The following is a 26652-nucleotide window of genomic DNA, read 5'->3' as shown; positions in this document are numbered from 1 at the left end:
GTGTCCTTGAAAGTCCATAACTTGTAATAATTTGATTTTGAAAAGATAAAAATTTCAGTTGTGTGTATTATGAGGCTGAATGGATTATGTCCATTCAGGGAGTAAGCTTAGCTGATCAATAAGCATTGACTCTCACAGGTGACTTTGTTCTCCTTTCCTCATGACGTGGAGCAATGCTTGTTATACTACATACTAGCTGGTGTTTTGGAGTAAGTTCTGAAGAGGATGCATGACTTAGATCTCTAGAAGATCAGTGGCTTGCTATATCCTTAAAATAGAATTCATTATTTCTCCTTTGAAATGTGCTTTTCCCTGTCATTCCTTTTCCTTGTCATCCAGCTTGAAGTTGTATCCTTGGTGTTTGACTTCCCCTCTCCCTTGACCCCCTAACCCAGATTTTGCTGATTCTGCCTTCATGATGCCTTTCAAATCTTTATTCTCACTGTCATCACCTTAATTAAGCATTTATAAACTTCTGTCTTGGTTGTTGTAATACCTTAAGTGCATTTACTCTGCTTTTAGTCTTTTAACCTCTAATTTATAATGCATTCTGGTAAAAAAAAAAAAAAAAAAAAAAAAAAAAACAAACCCAAAAGATTATAACTCATTGCTTACCTGAGTTCTGGTAGTAGATAAATATTTGTTAAATGATCATTCCATTTCTGTATCTTTGGAAACCTTCATTAGCTTTTTACCCATAGAATAAAGTCTGGAGATCTTGGCATTCAAGGTCTACTTGATACCACTTTTTATTCGAAGAATTGGAGTTAGATGCCGCTTCTCTTGTTTCCCCAAGACTTTGCTTTATAAATTCTTTGAGGCCTACATTGTTTCATTTACTGTTGTGCACCTAAGGCCTACTGTGGTATTTGAAACATAGTTATTTGTCTGAATATTTATTAGAAACATAGATATGTGGCGGTGTCTGGCTGGCTGGCTCAGTGGGTGGAGTATGTGACTCTTGATTTAGGGGTTGTGAGTTTGAGCCCCACATTGGGTGTAGAGATTACTTAAAAACAATAAATCTTAAAAAAAAAAAAAAGAAAGAAACGTGGTGGTGCTTGAAACAGATATTTGCTCAATGAGCATGCTAATTGGTTATCAGTCTCTCATCAGAGAAAATACTCCTCAGAGACTGTCTTATTCATTGTATCACCTTAGTGTTTTAACTGGTTGTAGTAGTTGGCGGTCAGTAAATATTTGTTTACTGTTGGGCACTTTCGTATACTTATTTTAATTAATCATCCATCTGAAAAACTCTTCTCTGCCTCTGCCCATTGAAATTCTACTCAAGGTTCCAGGCCTAGCTCAAATGCTACAGAAACTGTTCTTTGAAGTTATTTTTCTAGGTGAGCTCTTCCTAAGAGGATCCTTGATTAGGCTTAATAAATCTTTAAATCTCCTGAAATTTTAGTTCTCAAAAATCTGTGATCCAGAAAGTGAAAGCTTTGGTTCTATGATATTAAATGAAAATGAAAAAATGATTAGAAAGCACATTAGATAGGGACTTAATAAATGCTAATTCTTAAAAAAATTATTTTTAATGTTTATTTTTGAGAGAGAGAGAGAGAGAGAGAGAGCACAAGCTGGGGAGGGGCAGAGAGAGAGAGAGAGAATCCCAAGCAGGCTTTGCATTGTCAGCAGAGAGCCTGACACAGGACTCGAACCTATGAACCGTGAGATCATCACCTGAGTCGAAGTCGAATGTGTAACTGATAGAGCCACCCAGGCGCCCCAATAAATACTAATTCTTATCTCATTTTGTTTCTATAACATTGTTTTGTCCACTACATGGTATATGGTAGGTTCTGAATAAAGATTTGCTGAATGAGTGGGTGAATGAATTAGAGTTTTAGCACTTTTATCCTTCTGTATTCATTTTGTATTATTTCATTTCTGCTTTTAAGTTGTAAATGGTTAAATGTAAGAACGATATAATTTTTCTACTATAATGCATAGACAGGGCTTTGCTCACATTAGTTGGTAAGTATTTATTGATGAATAGAAAATTCTTCAAATATTTTGAATTTGGGGGCATTCGAATAATAATAGCATGATAGAAATAGCCAATTAAAGGAAATGAGACATTTTTGAGGATGGAAGAAGATATTCCCTCAGCACCATTGAGAAATTTGCAAAATTATTTTCATGGAAATCAGCAACATCTCTTTCCTCTGCAGTATAATGTTAGTACATTGGCAAAAACATAGGAAAGAAAGACAGAGGGGAAGCTGCATATTGTATGTAGGGAACTAAAATCAACTTGGTATTGCTGGAGCATAAAGTTAAAGGCATAGATGGTTAGTTAAGAGACTGAAGGAGCCTGGGTTATAGAAGCTCTTTAGTACTATGTAAACGTGTAATAAATAGGGAAGCAAGATGGTCTTACTTGTGTTTTAGCTGGATTACTTTGGCAACGGTGTGGGGGATAGAATGTTGGACATGGTGATTGAGACATAGACATTTGAGAATTCTTTTGAGTTTTCAGTATAGAAAGTTTATTAGCCTTCCCTTGCCTCTTATCCACAAGTATAATGGGTAAAGGCCAGCTCCTGAAAACGTGGTGGCTTTGGAAGATTTGATTTCGTCAAAGGTAGTGGGAGTAGAGAGCCTGGGATGGTTGAAGTGGGTTGGACAATGTTCCTGATTTTTCTGTCTCTGTTCTACTGGATGCCTCTTAGCCTAATGATCAGCCTAAAGGCTTTACCACCCCAGTTACTGATGGTGACCTATAGTCATGAGTATCAAAGGCAGCTGAATCTTGCAATGATTGTTACCTTCTTCATTGCTGGTCTTAACTGCTGTGTGATTCTCTGCTAAATTTGTTACCTAGCTTTGTATTTTCTTGATTAAATCCCTATGGTACCTTGGTAATTATTACTTTTCATTAGCAGGTGATGATTGTTTTTCATCATTAATATACCTACTTGAGGTTCCAAATAAGTTGAAAACTGGGGTTGTTGGATCAAGGCCTAGCCCTGGGTGAAGAAGAAAAAGCCCTCAAGGGAGAGTAGAGGCTAGATGTTATTAGGAGTAAGGACTTCCACAAAATGCAGTTAGTGAGACATAGTTGGCAACCTTTTGTTTTAGCTTTGAGCCTCATTATTAACTCCCAAAGATTCTTTCCTCTTCCCTTTACCACAGCCATGAACGCAATGGATATATAGTAAATGATTGAGGGGAGAAATTGACATCAACCTGAACCTTCTACTTCCATTTTCATTAGGTATATTTCATCCTTACCAATAATTGTTCCACCTCTAAAATCTTTGTTTTTTTTAAATGTAAGATTAAAAAAAAATATTTATTTTGAGAGAGAGTGAGCAAGCAAATCAGTGGGGGAGGTACAGAGGGAGAGAGAATCCCAAGCAGGCTCTGCGCTGTCAGCACACAACCTGATGTGGGGCTTGAACTCATGAACTGTGAGATCATGACCTGAGCCGAAACTAAGAGATGGAAGCTTAACTGACTGAGCCACCCAGGTGCCCCTAAAATCTTAGTTTTGAGCTTACCACACTCTGACCTTCACATCATCCTCCATTTTTCTATTTCACACTTCTTTTAGAATGTCCTCTTCAAAAATGGTTCAAGGTCTTTGGAACCTCTAGTTGATGTTTTTTTGTTTTAAATCATCTTTTCATTGTCAGTCACCTCATGCTTCGACTTCCCTCCTATTCAACTTAACATTTCATGGGCTATCATAATCATTCCTGTGCATGTACCTCCAGTTTCTTTGCCATTTCCCCTTTCTGGCATATGTGCTTGACTAAATTCCAACCATCATTACGCCAACTCTGGCTATTCTGCACCTGTGTCTAAGCAGCTGAATGTGGCTGGAGAAAAACATGACCATGGTGACATCCCAGTTTGTGATCAGGAACCTCAAAGAGTCTGTCAGCATTGCCACTCAGTCCTATGACATTTCCCTAGTCCATTCACTCTTAAATGATAGTTTAATTTTTCTCCTCAAATCTCCAAAACTCTCTTTGTCCTCTTTACTCTTAGTTGATATCCTTGTTTCCTGTTTAACTGAAGGGAAAAAAAATCCGAAGAGAACTTCCACAAGCTCCCATTATAAATTACCCAACCTACCTGTATCTGTACCCATATTCCATGCCCTCTCTCCTATTGCTATGGATAATCTCTTCCTACTCTTACCAAGGACAACCCCTACATCAATTAAGAGTTTTCTTCTTGAAATCATTCCTTCATATTCCTGAATCATTAGTTTTTCTTTTCTGTTGTATGCTCTGTATGTTTTGTTCTCATTAATATGGCTATAATACTTATATTATTTTCCATCTTAAAAAAAACTTTATTAATCCTACACTGCTCCTTTTTTCATTTATTCTTTGATTCAACAGTTTTTTGTTTGTTTTCAGTACTCTTGGGATTACAGCAGTGGAAAAGGCAGGCCACAAACCCTGCTTTTATGAAGTGTCTATTCTAGTAGAGGGAATGTCATGTTTGATCTTAGCCAAAAGGCCAAGAAATTATAGTAGAGGGAACATCAGGTAATAAAATAAAATATGTACTATGTTATATGGTGATAAGTACTATGAAAAAATAAAGCAAGGAAGGGGGATAAAGAATGAAGGGGAGAGGGTCAGCTGGGTGGCTCAGTTGGTTAAGTGACTCTTGATTTCGGCTCAGGTCATGATCTCACAGTACATGGGATCAAGCTCTGTGTTGGGTTCTATGTTGGCAGCATGGAGCCTATTTGGGATTCTCTCTCTCTCTGCCCTTTTCCCTTGTTTTCTCTCTCAAAATAAATATTAAAAAAAAAAGAAGTTGGGCACCTGGGTGGCTTAGTTGGTTAAGCATCCGACTCTTGATTTCAGCTCAGGTCATGATCTCTGTTTGTGAGATCGAGCCCCACCTTGGGCTCTGTGCTGACATTGCAAAGCCTGCTTGAGATTTTCTCTTTCCCTTTTTCTCTGCCCCTCCTTCCCTCTCTCTCTTTCTTTCAAAATAAATAAACATTTTAAAAAAATTTTAAAAATAAAAATAAGGTAACATGTAGTCATTCCCTTTCCTTCTTTTTATGCATGTCTTCTTTTTTTTCCACCTGGTACTGTTAACGTGTTTGCTGTTTATTGTCATCCTTCCACATTAGAATATATGGTTCATGAGGGCAGGAATTTGGGTCTGTTTTTCTCACTGCTATATTTCCAGCTTCTAAAATTGTGTATAGAACACTAATAATGAAGCAACAGAAAGACAAATAAAGAAACTGATCCCATTCACAATTGCACCAAGAAGCATAAAATACCTAGGAATAAATCTAACCAAAGATGTACAAGATCTGTATGCTGAAAACTATAGAAAGCTTATGAAGGAAATTGAAGAAGATATAAAGAAATGGAAAAACATTCCGTGCTCATGGATTGGAAGTATAAATATTGTCAAAATGTCAATACTACCCAAAGGTATCTACACATTCAATGCAATCCCAATCAAAATTGCACCAGCATTCTTCTCGAAGCTAGAACAAGCAATCCTAAAATTCATATGGAACCACAAAAGGCCCCAAATAGCCAAAGTAATTTTGAAGAAGACCAAAGCAGGAGGCATCACAATCCCAGACTTTAGCCTCTACTACAAAGCTGTCATCATCAAGACAGCATGGTATTGGCACAAAAGCAGACACATAGACCAATGGAATAGAATAGAAACCCCAGAACTAGACCCACAAACGTATGGCCAACTAATCTTTGACAAAGCAGGAAAGAATATCCAATGGAAAAAAGTCTCTTTAACAAATGGTGCTGGGAGAACTGGGCAGCAACATGCAGAAGGATGAAACTAGACCACTTTCTCACGCCATTCACAAAAATAAACTCAAAATGGATAAAGGACCTGAATGTGAGACAGGAAACCATCAAAACCCTAGAGGAGAAAGCAGGAAAAGACCTCTCTGACCTCAGCTGCAGCAATTTCTTACTCGACACATCCCAAAGGCAAGGGAATTAAAAGCAAAAATGAACTATTGGGACCTCATGAAGATAAAAAGCTTCTGCACAGCAAAGGAAACAACCAACAAAACTAAAAGGCAACCAACGGAATGGGAAAAGATATTTGCAAATGACATATCAGACAAAGGGCTAGTATCCAAAATCTGTAAAGAGCTCACCAAACTCCACACCCAAAAAACAAATAACCCAGTGAAGAAATGGGCAGAAAACATGAATAGACACTTCTCTAAAGAAGACATCCAGATGGCCAACAGGCACATGAACAGATGCTCAACATCGCTCCTCATCAGGGAAATACAAATCAAAACCACACTCAGATATCATCTCACGCCAGTCAGAGTGGCCGAAATGAACAAATCAGGAGACTATAGATGCTGGAGAGGATGTGGAGAAATGGGAACCCTCTTGCATTGTTGGTGGGAATGCAAACTGGTACAGCCACTCTGGAAAACAGTGTGGAGGTTCCTCAAAAAATTAAAAATAGACCTACCCTATGACCCAGCAGTAGCACTGCTAGGAATTTACCCAAGGGATACAGGAGTACTGATGCATAGGGGCACTTGTACCCCAATGTTTATAGCAGCACTCTCAACAATAGCCAAATTGTGGAAAAAGCCTAAATGTCCATCAACTGATGAATGGATAAAGAAATTGTGGTGTATGTACACAATGGAGTACTACGTGGCAATGAGAAAGAATGAAATATGGCCCTTTGTAGCAACGTGGATGGAACTGGAGAGTGTGATGCTAAGTGAAATAAGCCATACAGAGAAAGACAGATACCATATGTGTTCACTTTTGTGTGGATCCTGAGAAACTTAACAGAAACCCATGGGGGAGGGGAAGGGAAAGGGAAAACAAAGAAAAAAAAGGTTAGAGTGGGAGAGAGAGCCAAAGCACAAGAGACTCTTAAAAACTGAGAACAAACTGAGGGTTGATGGGGGGTGGGAGGGAGGGGAGGGTAGGTGATGGGCATTGAAGAGGGCATCTTTTGGGATGAGCACTGGGTGTTGTATGGAAACTAATTTGACAATAAATTTCATATAATAAAATAATAAAATAAAATAAAATAAAATTGTGTATAGAAGGTACTCCCCAGATCAGGGAAGTTCTCAGCTATTATTTCTTCAAGTACACCTTCAGCACCTTTCCCTCTCGCTTCCTCCTCTGGAATACCAATTATGTGTAGATTATTTCTCTTTAGTGCATCACTTAGTTCTCTAATTTTCCCCTCATACTCCTGGATTTTTTTCTCTCTCTTCTCAGATGCTTCTTTTTCCATAATTTTATCTTCTAGTTCCCCTATTCTCTCCTCTGCCTCTTCAATCCAAGCTGTGGTCGTTTCCATTTTATTTTGCAGCTCATTAATAGCATTTTTAGCTCCTCCTGGCTGTTCCTTAGTCCCTTGATCTCTGTAGCAATAGATTCTCTGCTGTCCTTTATACTGTTTTCAAGCCCAGTGATTAATTTTATGACTATCATTCTAAATTCACTTTCTGTTATATTGTTTAAATCTTTTTTGATCAGTTCGTTAGCTGTCGTTATTTCCTGGAGGTTTTTTTCAGGGGAATTCTTCCGTTTCGTCATTTTGGATGGTCCCTGGAGTGGTGCGGAACTGCAGGGCACTTCCCCAGTGCTGTCTTGAATAACTTGCGTTGGTGAGCGGGGCCACAGTCAGACCTGATGTCTGCCCCCAGCCCACCGCTGGGGCCACAGTCAGACTGGTGTGTACCTTCTCTTCCCCTCTCCTAGGCGTGGGATTCACTGTGGGGTGGCGTGGCCCGTCTGGGCTACTTGCACACTGCTAGGCTTGTGGTGCTGGGGATCTGGCATATTAGCTGGGGTGGATTGGCAAGGTGCACGGGGGTGGGAGGGGCAGGCTCAGCTCGCTTTTCCTTCCGTTGTCCGCTTTAGGAGGGGTCCTGCGGCACCGGGAGGCAGTCAGACCCGCTGATGGAGGGATGGATCCACAGAAGCACAGTGTTGGGTGTTTGTGCAGTGCAAGCAAGTTCCCTGGCAGGAACTGGTTCCCTTTGGGATTTTGGCTGGGGACTGGACTAGGGGGATGGCGCTAGTGAGCGCCTTTGTTCCCCGCCAAGCTGAGCTCTGTGGTCCGGGGCTCAACAACTCTCCCTCCCATTGTCCTCCAGCCCTCCTGTTCTCCGAGCAGATCTGTTAACTTATAACCTTTCAGATGTTAAGCCCCGCTTGCTGTCAGAACACGCTCTGTCCGGCCCCTCTGCTTTTGCAAGCCAGACTTGCTTGGCCGGCGGGCCGCCCCTCCACCCCGGCTACCTCCCGCCAGTCCGAGTAGTGCACACTGCCTCTCCGCCCTTCCTACCCTCTTCCGTGGGCCTCTTGTCTACACTTGGCTCCGGAGAATCTGTTCTGCTAGTCTTCTGGCGATTTTCTGGGTTATTTAGGCAGGTGTGGGTGGAATCTAATTGATCCGCAGGAGGCGGTGAGCCCAGCGTCCTCCTATGCAGCCATCTTCCCAGAAGCCCTTAAGTTTTATTTTAGAGAGAGCGAGTGAGCGAGCAAGTGAGGGAGAGTGGCAGAGGGAGGGAGAGAGAGAGAGAGAGAGAGGAAGAGTATCTCAAGCAGGCTCCATGTTCAGTGTGGAGCCTGATGTGGGGCTCAATCCCACAACCCTGGGATCTTGCCCTGAGCTGAAATCAAGAGATAGATGCTCAACTGATTGATCTACCTAAGCACCCCTAGCTGTCCCATTTTAACATTGCTACCAGCAATGTGCAAAGGTTCCAGTTTTACATGACCTTTCAACACTTGTTATTTTGGATCAAAAAAATTTTTTAGCCATCTTGTGGATGTAAGTGATCTCTGATTGTACTTTTAAAATTTTTTTAAGTTTTTAAAATTATTTTTATTTCTTAAAGATTTTATTTTAAGTAATCTTTACACCCAGTGTGGGTTTGAACTTACAACCCCGAATCAAGAACCATATGCTCTCCTGACTGAACCAGCTAGGTGCCCTTTATTGTACTTGCTTATGTATGTATGTATGTATGTATGTGTGTATGTATGTAATCTCTACATCCAACATGGAACTTAAAGTCATGACCCCAAGATCAAGATCATTCTCTTCTGATTGAGCTAGACAGGCACCCCTCATTGTGCTTTTTGATTTGCATCTCCCTATAGGCTAATGATGTTGAGCATCTTTTTATGTGCTTGTTGACCATTTGTATATCTTTGTCATAGAAACGTTTATTCAGGTTCTTTGCCCATTTTTAAATTGGGTTGTTTGTTGTTGAGATGTAAGAGTTCTATATTTATTCTGGATACTAGGATATCTAGATATCTGATATCTGACATCTAGAATCTGATATCTTATCAGATATGATTTACAGGTATTTTCTCCCATTTGGTAGGTTGTCTTTCACTTTCTTTTTCTTTTTTTAAGATTTTATCTTTGGGTTGCCTGGGTGACTCAGTTGGTTGAGCATCCAACTGTTGATTTTGGCTCAGGTCATGATCTCATGGTCGCGAGAGCTCTGACTGAGCCAGCCAGGTGCCCCTGTCTTTTACTTTCTTGCTGGTGACCTTTGCACAGAAGTTTAATTTTGATGGAGTATAATTTACCTTTTTTGTTGTTGTTGTTGTTGCTTGTGATTTTGGTCACATCTGAGAAACTATTGCCATAGCCAAGATCCCCATGAAGATTTACCCCTATGTTTTCGTCTAGGAGTTTTATATGGTTTTAGACCTTATGTTTAGGTGTTTGATCTGTTTTGAGCTATTTTTTGTATATGGTGTGAGGTAAGGGTCTAACTTTATTCTTTTGCATGTGGCTATCCAGTTCTAGCTATGCTTTTTCTTAATTCCTGAGACTGATCCATTTAAGTGAGCCTAACCCATTTATTTATTTTTAAAAAATTTTTAATGTTTTATTTATTTTTTAGAGAGAGGAGAGAGAGAAAGAACAAGTGACCAAGCAGGTGAATAAGCAGAGAGAGAGGGAGACACAGAATCCGAAGCAGGCTCCAGGCCCTGAGCTGTCAGCACAGAGCCTGACGCGGGGCTCGAACTCACAAACTGCAAGATCGTGACCTGAGCAGAAGTCGGACACTTAACTGACTGAGCCACCCAGGTGCCCCAGAGCCTAACCAGAGCCTCACTCTTTTGGGGTATGGGTGTGAACTTCTTTGGGCCAGTTATTTTCAGTCTTCAGGGCTAATGGAATTACCTGGAAGGCTTGTTAAAGCAAGGATGGCTGGGCCTGACACCCAGAGTTTCTGATTGAGTAGGGCCTGGAGTCTGCATTTCCAACAAGTTCCCAGGTGATGATGAAAGTGATGCTGCTGGTCTGGAGACCACACTTTGAGGATCAGAACCACTGCTTTAGGCAAAATAGAGTAAAAAAGTAATAAGTATCAGGGTTTTATTTTGCTTAGGTTTGTATTCCTAACATACTTTATGGAACATAGTAGATACTCAAATGTTGTTAAAGTGTTTAATTTTGAGAGAGAAAGAGAGAGAGCAGAGTGCGTTTGCGCTGAGCAGGGAAGGGGCAGAGAGAGAGGGAGACACAGAATCCAAAGCAGGCTCCAGGATCTGAGCTGTCAGTGTGAAGCCTGCTTGGGATTCTCTCCCTCTCTCTCTCTTTCTTTCTCTCTCTCTCTCTCTCTCTCTCTCTCTCTCTCTCTCTCGATTCGGGCTGGAACCCATGAACTGTGAGATTATGACCTGAGCTGAAGTCTGAAGCTTAAGTGACTAAGCAACCCAGGGACACTGCTTTAGATTTTAAAGGAGTAAAATGTTATATTTAAAGGAGTAAAATGTTACAGTTACTTTTAGCATCCGTTCCCTCCCCATTATCATTCCTGAAAGAAACCACTGTTAAAGGTGGTGTGTATTTAAATGCTGCATTAATAAGGAAGAAAAACAATCCATTACTAAAGATATTTATAAGTAAGATGAAGCTGTATTTGTTTTTAACTTTTATATAAATTATATATTACTGTATAAATCTTTTTGCTCTTACTTTTGTAATTTAACATTGGTTTTTGTTTTAGTTTATTTTTGAGAGAGAGAGAGAGAGTGGGGGAGAGGCAGAGAGAGAGAGAGAAGGAGAGAGAGAATCCCAAGCAGGCTCCACACTGTCTGCACAGAGCCTGACATGGGGCTTGATCTCATGAAATGTGAGTTCTTGACCTGAGCCTAAATCAACATTTGGATGTGTAACCAACTAAGCTACCCAGACTCTGGTCAATATTTTTTTGAGAATTATCTATGTCATGGATCAGGAGACTTTTTCGGTAAAGGGGCAGATAATAAATATTTTAGGCTTTGTCATACTTTTTCATAACTACTCATTTCTGTTGTAGCATGATAGCATACCTATGATAATATGTAAATGAGTGAATGTGGCTATGTTCCAATAAAACTTTATGTATAGACATTGAAATTGGAATTTAATGTAACTTTTATATTTTTCATATTGAGAATATTTCATGAAATAATGTTCTTTTGATTTGTGTTCTAGCCATTTACAAAATGTAAAAACTACTTTTAGCTTTCTGACTGGACATAACAGGCTATGGTTAGGATTTGGCCTGCCAGCTGAAGTTTGCCAACCTTGATCTATGTTAATACATTTAAATCAGTTTCATTAATTTTTTTAAAAGTTTATTTATTTATTTTGAGAGAGAGAGAGAGAGAGAACAAGCAGGGGAGGGGCAGAGAGAGAGGGAGAGAGAGAATCCCAAACAGACTCTGTGCTGTCAGCATGGAGACTGATGTGGGGCTCGATCTCACGAACTGTGAGATCATGACCTGAGCTGAAATCAAGAGTAAGACACTTGGGGCACGGGTGGCTCGGTCGGTTGGGCGTCCAGCTTCAGCTCGGGTCATGATCTCACTGCTGTTGGGTTCGAGCCCCGTGTCGGGCTCTGTGCTGACAGCTCGGAGCCTGGAACCTGCTTCAGATTCTGTGTCTCCCCCTCTCTCTGCCCCTCCCATGCTTGTGCTCTGACTCTCTCTGTCTCTCAATAATGAATAAATGTTTAAAAAAAAAAAAAAAAAAAAAAAAAAAAAAAGAGTAAGACACTTAACTGACTGAGCCACCTAGGCGCTCCAAATCAGTTTCATTAATTTTTAAAGGCTATATAGCATTCCTTTGAGTAAATGACAGTTTATCCATTCTTATAATAATGGACCCTTAAGTTATTTCCATTTTCCCTATTATAGTGCTGCAGTAAATATCCTTGTACTTATCTCCTTGTGCCCATGTACAGGAATTTCTCTTGCTGGATATTATTGCCAAATTGTTTTCTACAGTGATTGTACCAATTTTTACTTTGACCAGTGATGTTTCTCTATGTCTTTGCCAACTCTTGGTTTTATCAGGTTATTATGGTAATAATATTATGGTAATAATATGGTAATAATATTATGGTAATAATACTTCTGGTAATTTGTTAGGTTTGGATGACTTGTCAGTGTTTTAAATATATTTCCCTAATTGCTAGTGAATTTTATTTATTATTTGGATTTATTGTCTTGTGACTTTCTTATCCATATACTTTCTTGTTTTTCTTATAACTCTTTCGTTTTATTTTTCTTATTGTTATGAGTTCTTTATTAATGTAATTTAAATATAATAGGAGAAAAAACAATTTGGACTAGGTGTGAATTCTCTCAGTAGCTTAGTAGATTTGAATATGAAATGAGGATAAGAATGTCTGCTTTGGGGGCACCTGGATGGCTCAGTCGATTAAGCATCTGGCTCTTGGTTTTGGCTCAGGTCATGATCTCATGGTTTGTGAGTTTGAGCCTGACATTGTGCTCTGTACCAACACTGTGGAGCCTACTTGGGATTCTCTCCCTCTCCCTCTCCCCCTTCTGTACTCTCTCTCTCTCTCTCTCTCTGAAAATAAATAAATAAACTTAAAAAAGGTTTTTAAAAAAGAATGTCTGTTTTGGAGTGTTGTTTTTGTTGTCAAATCAAGATTTAGAATTTCTCATTTGTACTGGGTCTCACTAAATGTTTCTATGTTTATTATTGTGCTTGTTTTTTGTCACTGCTCTAACTTTATGTGTGGCAAAATATTCCCTTACTTTTGCAGCAGGCCACTTGTTTTGTGATTTTTTTTCCTTTCCTCTTTTTCTTTTTTAGCCTTTTTATTGTAAAATATAAGAAGCACAGAAAAGCAGTCAAAACAAATGTATAACTTAATGAATTGTAAGATGAACACCCTTACAAACTATTACCCAGATCAAGAAAAACAGTTTTGCCACCCATTCTATAAATGTGTCCCATCTCAATCATAGCCCCACCTTCCCTTCAAAAGTAATAACTGTCCTGACTTAAAAAGTAATAATTTGCTTGCATTTCCTTGTAAGTTTGCATCTAAAACATTACATTTTAGTCCTGCCCCTTTAAAAACATGAGATAGGGGTGCCTGGGTGGCTTAGTCCCTTGGGCATTGGACTTTTGATTTTGGCTCAGGTCATGATTTCACAGGTTTAGGAGTTCGAGCTCCACTTTCAGCAGAGAGCCTGTTTGGGACTCTCTCCCTCTCTCTGCCCCTCCCTTGCTTGTGTTCTCCCTCTCTCTCAAAATAAATAAAAACACTAGATATGTTTATTTTTTTAAAGTTTATCCATTTTGAGAGAGAGCGTGTATGTGCATGCACCTGCGCACGCGTGTGAGCCCAAGTGGGGGAGGGTCACAGAGAGAGGGACAGAGAATCCCAACCAGGCTACCTACTGTCAGCACGGAGCTGGATGCGTGGGTTCTATCCCAGGAACAGTAAGATCATGACCTGACCCGAAATCAAGAGTCGGATGCTTAATCGACTGAGCCACAGGTGCCCCAACACAAGATATGTCTTAAATCTTTTTTAATCTGTAGCTTTCCCTTCCATGTCTTCCTTTTCCTTAAAATTTATACGTAGAAATATCTGGGGCATTTGACCTGTAGGTTTCCTACTATATAACCATGATGCATTTCAAAATGTTTCCGTATCCTTTGTATTTCCTGCAAATTACAGCTAGATACAGAAGCTTCATCCAGCCTCAGGTTTAATTCCTTTGGCAAAATTATAGATGGTTGTGTGGTCTTTCAACAGTAGGTGTGTAATCTCTGCTGCTTACTCTTTGATTTTAGCAGTTTTGATGCTCAGTGCCAAGATTCAGTAATTGGGAGTTGCAAAATGGTGATACAATTCTATCATTTTGTTTTCAATTATTAACTGGAATAACATTTTGAGGAGATGCTTCCCCTCATCTACTATTTAGTTCCCAGTGGTATAGTACATGTAAGAAAGGCTTGATTCTTTCCTTTTAAGTTTGCCTGATTTTTAAGGTAATTAGTTCCCTGTCATCTTATTATTCATGTGGTTAGGCATTTAAACCTTTTTTTTTAAGTTTATTTATTTATTTTTGAGAGAGACTGAGAGCTCAAGTGGGGAAGGGGCAGAGAAAGGGGCACAGAGGATCCGAAGCAGGCTTTCTGAGCCCAAGTCAGAGGCTTAACTGACTGATCCACCCCGGTCAGGCATTTAAATGTACAGCATCTGATGGTTTTCTTGTACTAATTGAATCTCAGATTGTCCTCTTGTCTAGAAACAATTGGTTTCTTAGTCTTTTGGACCTGATCCTAATAGTTTTGATAGTTTTTTTGCAATCTCATGGGTCAAACTGTTCCGGGCTCATTTTCCACCTTAGACCTGGAATTAGCTGTTTTTCTAAGAACTCTTGGTTTCTTTTAATGGGAAATGGTATTTTAGAACAACTGCAAACTATATCTTAAGGATACTCTTTGCTATTATGTTGGTCATTGTTTCTAAACTTGTCAGTGGAGAGTTAAATACATAAACTACTTGTCAATTAACAGTGTATTTGCAAAGGACTACTCAGATTTTTAAAAAAACTTAATCTCCTGTATATTACATCAGTATTTTCTCTATTTCCTACCTCGAATCATATTCCCAAAGACTCACGGTGTGAAAGAATTAAGTATTGGAGAATGTTATCAAAAAGACATGACTGCAGATGGACCTGGGCTCTGGGAGGCTCCTCACCCCTCCCCTGTCCTTGGAAATAGGTTCCACTTGCCTTTCCTGCTCCCAGAGGCTTCTTCAAGGACATAGCCTTGAGATAGTGATGTAGTATTGAAAACACCTGCATGGTATACACGACTGCACCTAGTTAAGGCCTCTTTATAAACCAAGATCTGGTGGGCAGGTGTGGAGATCTATTTGTCTTGCTGCTGCCCAAGGCAAGTCTTGTTATGTAAGTTTCCTTTGGTTATTAATACTGCCACCTACCAACTTGGAGTGGCCTGCCTCTTTCTTTTGTCTCTCCCTACCCCTGAAACAGGGGCCACTTTCAGATTACAGCCGGGAAGCTTCTGACAGTGTTTTGAACCAACAATTAGAATATCCAGTAATTATGCATTTGCTTTGTCCTACATAAATATATGTCTCTAAAGGCAATTCTAATGTACTACCATAAATGATTAATGAGAACTGTTAAATTTTTTTTGTATATGCTGTCTCCACCTTCCCCTTCCATCTTGTGGTTGAAAATGTGTATCTACATTTTCAAATTATATAGCCATTATATACTGTACTCTCCCTTTGAATGTACATTTATTCATTTTACAAGTGACTGCATATTTAATGCTAATCACATGCTGATATTGCTCTAATTATTTTGATTGTGTAAATCTTGTTTTCTGGTAGATTCCTTAGGAAGGGCCTCTTGGAACAATATTCTCTGAATTATTTTTATATTGGTAACAGTTTTCCTGTGCCCTTTACCTTGAAGGTTAGTTATCCTGGATATAAAATCCTTGGCTCACATTGTCTTTCCTTGAGTATCATATATGCAACCCTGTTTTTCTTTCATGCATTGTTTTTCTGATTTTCTTTCATTTGTACATTTGAACATATTTAAGAAAGGGATTTAAAGTTTACTACTAGGTCTAAATGCTGGGTTTCCTCAGACGTGGTTTCTGTTATTTTGATTCTTTGAATGGTCCATACTTTCTCATTTCTTTGTAGGTCTTGTGATTTTTTTGTTGTTGTTGAAAAATGGACATTTGAATGTTGATAACTCTGGAAATCACTTCCCCTTTCTCCAGAGTTTGTTGTTTTAGGTTGTTGAAGGCTGTAGTTGTCCATTTTTCTAGTGAGTTTTCCCAACATTTATTTTTTATTTATTTTTGCAGAAATTATATTCCTTGGTCTGTGTATACTGTGGTACTGTACTGTGGTACTGAAGTCTCTGTTCCTTAGCTTGTGTTTAGATAGAGATTTCCTTGATCACCAGAATCTAAATAAACAAACCTACCTCCTATAGGGTCTTTGCAAACCACTCTCCTATATGGACTTTTTGTTTAGCTAGACTTATAGTGAGCATAGGGATCAGCCTGAAATGAAAGCTTAGAGTCTTTTCAGGTCTTTCTTGAGCATGCATTTTGCGTTGCACTTTCTATTATTATTATTATTTTTTTAAGTGTATTTATTTAAGTAATCTCTACAGTCAATGTGGGGCTTGAGTTTACAGCCCTGAAATGAAAGGCCTAAGCTCTTCCGACTGAACGAGCCAGGTGCCCCTACCTTGGACTTTCTAAATTACCCTATTTTGATTGCACAAATTTTCCAAAGAAACTCTCCCTTTTTCCTCCCAGGCTTTAGGCAGTCTGTTTTATGTCTCACCTTTAATCTTTTGGTCCACGTGGCTCTGGGTGGTCGGATCACCTTGCAGTGTTTTTGAGCAAAGCCTCCTGCTTTTCTGCCTTGAGCAGATTCTGAGTTAGGTGAAATAAAGGAGTGCCTTGTGTCAGTCTTTCTGGCAGCCCCCAGACAAGTGAGAACAGCTATAAACAATAATTTGCAAACAAGATTTGTTCTGCTCCTTCTAGAATCGGGGACCAAGGTCCCGCACTAGGACCACCAGCTGATGTCTTCACACTGCTTTAACATCAAGAAGTGGGTGGGCAGGGGCACATAAAAATGCCACAAAGCATTCCTACCATTTTTAAGTTTACTTCTTGATTCAGCATTTTCTTGACTGTAAACCTTTGACTGTTTTCCAGAATTCTGACAAAGGTGGTTCTGATAGTTTCTGCTTGTTTTCCAGTTGTTTCTCTGGGGAGATGTTAGCTTGCAACTGTGCGGTTTTGTTTTGCTTTGTTTTGTTTTAGAGAGAGAGAGAGCACGTGCATGAGTGGGGGAGAGGGAGAGAGAGAATACCAAATAGGTTCCATTTGCAGCATGGAGCCTGATGAGGGACTTGATCCAACGACTCTGGGATCATGACCAGAGCTGAAATCAGTTAGACACTCAACTGACTGAGGCACCCAGGCGCCCCCCCCGCCTTTTTTTTTGTGCTGACATTACTTCTCATTTGATTTTAATTTTTGTTTCCCTAATGATAAATCATATTGATGATGGTTTTGTATATTCTTTTGCCGTAGTTGCCTCTTGTTTGTTGAAGTGTCTGTTCAGTCTTTTTTTCATTTTTAATTGGCTTGTGTGTTATTGAATTGTGTAAGACCTTTCTATATAGTGAATGCCAGTCCTTTCTAACATGTGTTTTGCAAATGATTTTTTCTTGTGTGTGATTTGTTTTCATTTTTTTAAACAGTATCTTTTGAAGAGGAGTAGTTTTTAAATTTGGTGAAGTCCAATTTATAACTTTTCTTTTTAAACTTGTGTTTTGTATCTTATCTACGAACTCTAAAACTTACAAAAATTTACTCTTAAGTTTTATTGTTTTAGGTTTTACAGTTTGATTCATGATCCATTTAGAGTTAATTTATGTCTGTGTTTGATATGCTTGGGGTATGGGTCAAAGTTCATTATAGATAGATAATCAAGCAAAGTTTTTTTGATAGGGATTAAGAGAATGGACTTTGATTAGTGTGGCACCTGGATTTGACTCTCGTTGGGTAGATCAGGAAGAATCTGCCACGAGGTATAGAATTCTCTTTACCTACTGGATTACCAGTCATTTGGGATAAGACAACTCCCAATGAGAGTTAATCCAGGTTTTTAGTCTGGTACAAATGTTTTTAGTTGTGTAGACTACAGTTTTTCAGCTGTGAATCCTTTCCTTTGAATCCTATCCTAATAGCATAGTACAGTGTAAGCACAACACTAGCGTTGTGGGTAAAGTTAGTGTGAGATTTGCTTTGGTATTGTGGAGGAGGGAGATGGTTTTGAGCCAAAAGAGAGAAGTCTCTGTGAGGGCTCCCAGGGCAACAAGCAAAATGGGCACAACTCAGTACTCATAATTAAAAAAGAAAGCAAGAAGCTCCTAGAGTTGGGAAGAAAATGTAGAGATTGTGTAGTCAAGCAATTTTCAGCCCTTTTTTTTTGGACAGTTGGACTTTACCTGGCATATGTTAGATGTGTTATTGTTATAATGTTATATAAATAAATATAGGTTATGTGTAATTTCTGGGATGCTTGCTATAATTCTGCCTTTTAAAATTTTCACTGAAGAATGTTGTAATACAGGTGAATTGACTTTATTGTAGAGTTTACCAAGAACCTGCTTTCATTTAATTAAAGTGGTTGCAAACTTGAGTACTTTATTTAAATTTTAAGTAATTTGTGATACAGTCCTCACAACTGATTGGTATATTTGTGTGTTGGTGGGATCATGTTGAAAGTTTTTGACCTAGTCTGGTGGTTCTCAAACTTTCATGTGCTTCAGAATCACCTGGAGGGCTTGCTAAAACATGGATTGCTGGTCCCCTCTGTCAGAATTTCTGATTTTGTAGGTCTGAGGTGAAGCCTGAGATTTTGCATTTTTTAGCAAGGTCACAGGTCATGCTGGTGCTGTTGGTATGGGGGACCACATTTTGAGAATTACTGCTTTAGGTCAGCTTTCACCTTTTTCAGTATTTCTGGTGGCACAGTCCATTCCTTTTTAAGGTGGCCTGTTGACTGTTAGATAGCTCTTCCTTCTTCTTCTTCTTTTTTTAAAGTTTATTTATTTTGAGAGAGAGAATTTGAGAGTGGGAAAGAGGCAGAGAGAGAGAGGGAGAGAGAGAGAATCCCAAGCGGGCTCTGTGCTGTCAGCTCAGTGCCTGATGCAGGGCTTGAACTCACAAACTGTGAGATCATGACCTGAGCCGAAATCAAGAGTTGGGACAGTAGCCAACTGAGCCACCCAGGCGCCCCTAGACAGCTCTTCCTTCTAACTAAACCTACTTTATCTGTTAATTTCATCCATTAGTTCTAATTCTGTCCTCAGAAGTTAGAAATTTCCTGTAATGTAAGAAATAGCACTCATGTAGAGAGTTACTCATGTCTCCTTTGTTTTCTTTCTTTCAGGTTAAATGTTTATAGTTCCCCTAATAGTTATTGGAAAAGTACTATGATCTGTAGTTAATGCTAATATTTACTATTGTCTGAGCAGTGTTTTATTTGTAAATTGTTTCTCCTTCTGTATTCCCTGTCTTGATAAGCATACTACCCAAGCCAGAAGCCTCTAAGTCTTCCTAGACTCTTCCCCCTCCTTAACTCCCTAATTTGCTTAAGAATCATTTGATTGTAAACACTATAAAAACCAATTTAATCTAGTTTGAGCCGAAAGGAAGAGTTTAAAGGGTATAATGGATCCCATAGAACCTGAAAACATGCAGCTTGGATGGATCTCATAAGTGACTAGAATGGAAACTAGAGAACTATATGAAGTTATTATGGAAATTAGTAAGGAAGTTCTACCTCCTATACACTTTTTCTTTCTCTGTTGGATTATATGTGATTTTGTATTATTTGCTTCATTCTATCCTGTCCCTTAATGACTTCTTGGGTAAATTTAGTTTTAAAAAGTCCAGGCTAGTTGATTCCATTCATATAAAGATTTCGTATTTATTAATTTTTTTAAAAAAGTTTATTTTTGAGAGAGAGAGTGTGAGCAGGGGAGGGGCAAAATTAGAGTGAGAGGGAGAGCAAGAATCCTAACCAGGCTCCATATTGTCAGCACAGAGCCTGAGTGAGGCAGGGCTTGATCCTACGAACCCTGAGATCATGACCTGAGCTGAAATCCAGAGTCAGATGATTAAACGACTGAGTCACCCAGGTGCCCCAAGTTTTTCACTTTATATAATCTATTCTGTTGGAAGCCTGGGTAGTGCTTGGAAGGGAACACAGTGGGCTTTTTGGGGTGCTTGGTTATGTCTTTTTTTTTTTTTTTTTTTAAATATATATCTTGATACAGGTTACATAGGTATGTTTAATTTGTGAAAATTCATTGAGTTATATGCTTGGATATGTGTACTTTTCTGAAATGACTAATATACTTCAGTAAAAAGAAAAAAAAGACATACTAATTTAAAAGTTAAATTTCAGGGGCTCCTGGCTTGCTCAATTGGTGGAAATGCGACTCTTGATCTCCGGGTTCTGAGTTTGAGCCCCACACTGGGTGTAGAGATTACTTAAAAATAAAATTGTTTAAAAATTAAATTTCTTATCCAATTTAATTTATATTTGCTTCCCTTTGCAAGGTTTTGACAGGTGAGACTTGGAATAAGAAGGGATGTGATATACTTTTATTTATTTTTTTCTGTTTTCTGGCTTTTTTTTTTTTCTCTATGGTATATTATGATAGGGAATAGGGAGATTGAAAAGGCTAGGACTTGCTCTTAATTGGTGCTGCTCTAGTCCTGTATTCGTTGTTGTTCCTTTTCTGGCTAAGACTAATTGCTCATCCATACAGTGTAGCAGGCATCCCAGTGCTGGCTTCCTGATGTAGTTGGTTTGTAAGTTATTTTGGGGATGAGTCCTTTCCCTCTCCCTATTGTCTTCATTTAGGATATTACTTCAGCTTGATATCTTCCAATGCTTCCTTACTCCACCTAAAGCTGCATGCTGGGGTATTGCCTCTGTGAGTGGCCGGCCTTTTTTGGTTGGTTATCAGCATTAGTGCCCAAACCCTGCTTCCTTCCATGCTTTCTCCTTGATGCATAGGTAGTATTTCATCCTTAACACACCCGATGGTGGGAATATACGTGCTATCTTGCTGTCTTCTCTTTTTGTATTAGTTACTGCTTCCAGTTTCCCTTTCTCCCTGCTAACTTCTGTTATAGTTATCTTGACACACCATTTGCTTTAATGATACAGTGCCTAAATATCCCTCTTCATCATTTTATCCATTTACTACCAATTTAAAAATACTGTTTCCTTGTTTCTTTATTTTATTTTTATTTAACTTACTCTTATTTTTATTTTTATTTAACTGTTATTTTTATTTAACTTTTTTTATTTTGGGGCATTTGTAAATTATATTCTGGATAGGCACCACCAACCAGTATTATGTTTGTGAACATGTTTGTGAACCCACCAATCACAGTGTATGACCTTATAGGTTTTTATTTTTTTTAAATCTGAAGAAGGTTGGCATTTTCCCATTCTCCCCGCCCTGTGGCTTTTACTAGTTGTTTGAGTCTTATTCTTCAAATGGCAGGTAACATAGATTGTAGTTATTTCTTATGTTTCTCATTTTGTCTTTGTCCTGTCCATATCACTTTGATGTGCTAATTACCTGTATTTGTTTTAGTTTCTTTCATTGAAATGTGAAAGATATGTCTCATTTGCCTTATTTTTTTAAAAATAGTTTCTCTTTCAATGCTGCCAATGAGGTGGATGTTTGCTTCAAAATGTCTGAATCTTGAAGAGAGTTGATTGACATTGCTTACTGAGTGAAGAGGAACAGGCATTGGGATGGAGCAGGATGAGCTGGATTAAAATACAGACAAATGGGAGGAGGCTCTGTCAATGTTTCATATTATTTGTATTTTCTCCGTGGTACTTTAAAAATTTTTCAAAAAATTTTTGAGAGTGTGTGTGAGCTGGGGAGGGGGCAGAGGGAGAGAGAGAGAGAATCCCAAGCAGGCTCCATGCCCAGTGTGGAGCCTCACGTGGGACTCTATTCCATGACCCTGCGATCATGCCCTGAGCCGAAATCAAGAGTTGGATGGTCAACTGACTGACCACCCAGGCACCCCTCTCCATAGTACTATTATGCTTTTTCATTGAAACATGTATTCAGCTCCTATTTGACCTATAAAGAAATCTCTATATCTTATTTTAGCATTAATTGAATGTTAGAGGCATTTCTAACCTTGTATATCAGGTAAAGGAAGGTCTGCTATTTATGTTTTTTTTAAAAACTAAAATATGCTTTTCTTTACTGGATATATAGGAAGAGTGAATAGAAGGAGGAAAATAAATAAACATAACTAGACATGTACTCATTATGAATAATACATCCTGTCAAAATGTCTTAACGTGTCATCTTGTGAGCCTTCCCCCCCGTTTTTTCTTTGGCATTTTATTATTTATTTATTTATTTTTATTTATTTTATTTTTTAAAGTTTATTTACTTAGAGAGTGTGAGTGGGGGAGGGGCAGAGAGAGAGGGAAAGAGGGAGAATCTCAAGCAGGCTCCACCCCACCAGCGCAGAGCCTGATGCGGGGCTTGAACCCAGAAACAGTGGGATCATGACCTGAGCCGAAGTCAAGAGTCGGATGCTTAACTGACTGAGCCACCTAAGCATCCCTTCATTTGCATTTATAATCAGTGTCCTGTAGCCTTCATAGCATACCCAAATAGCTTTTACTAAGAAATATGTTTTTGGCTTTAGCTATTGATCAGGAAGTATAAAATGCTGGCACTATTTAACTGTAATGAATGATTAATATAAAGTCCTTATACTTTCAGAAAAGACCTTAAAGACTTTATATTTTACCTTTTTTTCTTTGAAGGAAAAAACTGGACTTAGTCCCCTGCTTTTCAGGAAGCTCAGTAATCCTGACCTGTTTTCATCCGCTGGAAAAGCTAAACTTCAACGACAACTTAGTCAGGATGACTGTAAGTTGCGGAGAGGAAGCCTGGCCAGTTCTCTGTCAGGTGAGTAGCTAAATTTTTTTTTTTTTTAAAGCTTTTATTTATTTATTTTGAGAGAGAGAGAGAGGGAGAATCCCAGGCAGGCTCTGCACCACCGGTGCAGAGCTCCAAGTGGGTCTCAAATTCATGAAGTGTGAGATCATGACTTGAGTCATAGGCTTAACCAACTGAACCTCCCAGGAGCCTCTCTAAATTTGTTTTTTAAGAAATATGGGACTGTGTTGTCAATATTTAACAGTATATCAGTTGACTTGTCATCTTCTCTGGTGGTAGTTTTGTATAAAACACTCAAGGGTAAGGCTGTCTTCCTCTCTTTACTAGTTCCTGGTGGTGTCTCTGAATGGTAGCCTCCTGGGCCTCTTAGTTATCTCCTAGTTGACCACTGTCACTGGTTATTCTCTTTGAATTTGACTTCTGCTTTCTGCTCACTTCTGTAGACTTTACATCCTTTGCTTCTTCTGATTTTCTTTCTTTCTTTCTTTCTTTCTTTCTTTCTTTCTTTCTTTCTTTCTTTCTTTCTTTTTTTAAGTTTACTTATTTTGAGAGAGAGAATGGGGAAGGGGCAATGAGAGAGGGAGAGAGAAAATCCCAAGCAGGCTCTGCACTGCCAGTGCAGAGCCCGATGTGGGGCTTGAACTCATGAACTGCTGTATCATGACCTGAGCCAAAACCAAGAGTCAGATGTTTATCTGACTGAGCCATCCAGGCACTCCTTTTGATTTTCTGCCCCCACCCCCATTTTCAAAATCCTTTCCAAAGCCGGTAGTGCCTCCCTACCTTCCCCATTGAAAAGTCTTTAAAAAATTCAAGAGGAAGAAATGATACAAGGAAGTTATAGTCCAAGTGGGAAACCATTAAAATGTGACATAATTTTAAGAAATCAATAGAATATTAAAAGAGAATCTGGCCTCAGCTAAAAATACTAGATTAATAGAGAAGAAACCCCACCATACTTCTTGGCCTAATAGTAAATGGTTTTAAATTTCTTTTTATTTTTGCCCCATTTCAGGGCTATTTTCTTGGCTTTATCTTTGCACTTTTTTATTGGAATTGTTATTTTGCCAGGCATGTATTTAATCACATAAAGCCATTTTTTTGGTTCTTTTCATAGCAGAATGCTATGAATATAAGGATGTGTTACCTTCTCAATTTTGTATGAGTAAACAGAATTTTGAGTTTTGTATCAAAAATTTTTTTTAAAGCTTTGTTTCTGAATCAGCTCTTTCTTTTGAGCACCTAACAACCAGAATCCATCACTCTGCTCTGAGATCCCATATCCCTTCTATCCTGTGAGGGGATTGTCTGGCTGCTGGGTGGTACAATATGGGAATGTGGTTGTGTTTGCCTATAGATTTTCAGTTAATCTGAGTTCAGCTTTATGTCTTAACTTTATATCTTCTTTAGTATCTTGTATCTCTGAATACTGAACTTATCTGAGATTTTGCAGGGTAGCCTCATATGTGATTTAACTGCAATTTCCTTTATGCTTATTATACCTTATGTCTTTCTTTGCCCAGTTCCATTGGTTATGATTCACCTATCTGCTTTAGATTTTCCCCAAATTTTATTCATTTCCTTAGTCAATCCCCCTCCCTCATTATAGCCTTTGTTTGTTTGTATATTTTACTTCTTTATTTTCATTTACTGTCCTTGGTGACCAAAGATAAAAGTATGTCCTCAGTCAGCCATCTTTAACTGGGATTATTTTACACATTAGCCTTTTGAATCCTTGTAAGAATAATTGTAATTTTTAAGTTTTCTTCTGAGTTCTTTCTTTACTAAAAGGCCAGTTGCTCCATTTGTTCATATTGTTCCTTCTTACGTTGTTTGTTTTCCTCAAATTCTTGGCAAACCTTGGTATGCTTCAAGCCCAGACTTGTATATATCCAAATGGGTTTCTTTTGCAAATGTATAAGCCTTTCCCCAGTAAGCCCTTATTTTGAAGGGAGATAGGGCTATGATACTAGCCTTTGTATATGTGGATAGGGTAAGTCAATGATCTCTTTCCTTTAGAATATATAGATGAGGAGTAGGCAGGTCATCTGGAGAACATGGCAACATTTGCAGAAGGAAGGAAAGAAGGCAGGCAGTCTCTACTCTGGCCTTATGGAAGTTTTGAATAGAAAACCATTCTTACTTTTTGTAGAGGGTTTTATGGAAAGGCTTTTTGGTAAAGCATACATTTGAGAACAGACTTGAAAGATAACTAGATTTTTAAAAAACATTGCATGTTTCTGATTAAAAAAGTAAATATACCATAGGGTACCTGGGTGGCTCAGTTGGTTGAGTCTCCAATTCTTGATTTCAGCTCAGGTCATGATCTCATGGTTTGTGGGATTGAGCCCTGTGTTGATCTCTGTGCTGAGCATGGAGCCTGTTTGGGCTTCTCTTTTTCTCTCCCTCTGCCGTTCCCCAGTTTATACACACACACACACACACACACACACACACACACACTCTCTCTCTCTCTCTCTCTCTCTCTCTCTCTCTCTGTCTCTCTCAAAATAAAATAAATCTTTAAAAAAAAGTAGATATACCAGTAATAAAAAATTTGTGTTCAAAGACCTGCATTATTATCAAAGTGAAAAGCTCTTCTTAGTCTTCTATCTCCCTCTCTCCAACTATTTATATATGCTCCATTATATTTAAATATATATTTAAAAATTTATGTAAATATACATAAACTTTTTTATTTTAAAAATCAAAATTGGAATCGTATGCCACATATTTCCTTTCTGCTTTTTATACTCAACAGGAAATGTTGAACATTTTTCTCTTGACTGCATGTTGAGGTGCCTCATTATTATTTAAAAAAATTTTTTTTAACGTTTATTTATTTTTGAGAGACAGAGACCGAGTGCAAGCAGGGTAGGGGCAGAGAGAGGGAGACATGGAATGTGAAGCAGGTTCCAGGCTCTGAGCTGTCAGCACAAAGCCTGACGCGGGGACTTGAACTCACGAACCGCAAGATCACGACCTGAGCTGAAGTTGGACACTAAGCTGACTGAGCCACCCAGGCGCCCCAAGGTGCCTCATTTAATGGGTTTAGTATTTCATTATGTGGAGATATTATAATTTCTTTAAACTATAATGAACGTTTATCTTATTTCCAGTTTTATCCTGGTGAGCATTGCTAAGGTGAGCATTCTGGACTGTTATTTTTTTCATTTTACTGTATTCCTACAAGTGGAATGCTGGATTCAAACATTTGAGTTAAAATTTTAATAAGTTTTGCTAAATTGCCCTCCAAATAATTTGCATCATATTTTGTTGCAATAAAAGGATATGTTGTAGCAAAAACAAAACTAAAAACTCCTTTTGCTCACACCTTTATTACAGCAGGTATTTCCATGTTGAATAGGATTTTGCTAGGAAGAAGAAGAATTTTCAAGTGAATTGGGTGATCAGGATAAAGCCAGGTGAAAATGCAGGGCATACGTGAAGTTGAGTGAGCAAATGGGTGTGGAAAAGAGTTGGAGATGAGGCCAGGAAGATAATCTGGATTTATTGAGGATCTCTTTAGGGTTTTGTTTGTTTGTTTGTTTGTTTCTTTTTGCTTTTTTAAGTAGGCTTCATGACCAGCTCAGAGCCCAGTGTGGGGCTTGAACTCACATGACCCTGAGTACAAGACTTGAACTGATATCAAGAGTCAGACACTTAACCAATGGAACCATCCAGTCGCACCAAGGATCTCTTTAGTTTTTTAAAAGTTTGGCTAGTTATTTTAAACAGTAAGGAGTCATCAGAAATATTTTAAGGCGGGGAATGATATCACATTTGTTTT

At 38.6% G+C, this 26652-nt stretch overlaps 1 protein-coding gene across 5 annotated transcripts in view; it reads left to right on the top strand.

The window, feature by feature from the left end:
• The window catches only part of MAST2 (microtubule associated serine/threonine kinase 2), a 220508-nt gene that overhangs the window by 3716 nt on the left and 190140 nt on the right, over positions 1-26652 (top strand). For 3 of the 5 annotated variants that reach the window (XM_078451967.2, XM_078451969.2, XM_078451968.2), the window contains exon 2: positions 22727-22871. In XM_078451967.2, the coding sequence (XP_078308093.2) occupies positions 22727-22871 (145 nt within the window). Of the gene's footprint in view, positions 1-22726; positions 22872-26652 lie in introns of those variants that run through there. The other 2 variants (XM_060625596.3, XM_060625592.3) reach the window with 1 other exon arrangement.

Source organism: Panthera onca, chromosome C1, assembly GCF_046562875.1.
Source record: "Panthera onca isolate mPanOnc1 chromosome C1, mPanOnc1 haplotype 2, whole genome shotgun sequence".
NCBI classification, from domain to species: Eukaryota; Metazoa; Chordata; class Mammalia; order Carnivora; family Felidae; genus Panthera; species Panthera onca.
Note: the sequence above shows the minus strand (reverse complement) of the source record. Positions and strands in the feature narration are given on the sequence as shown.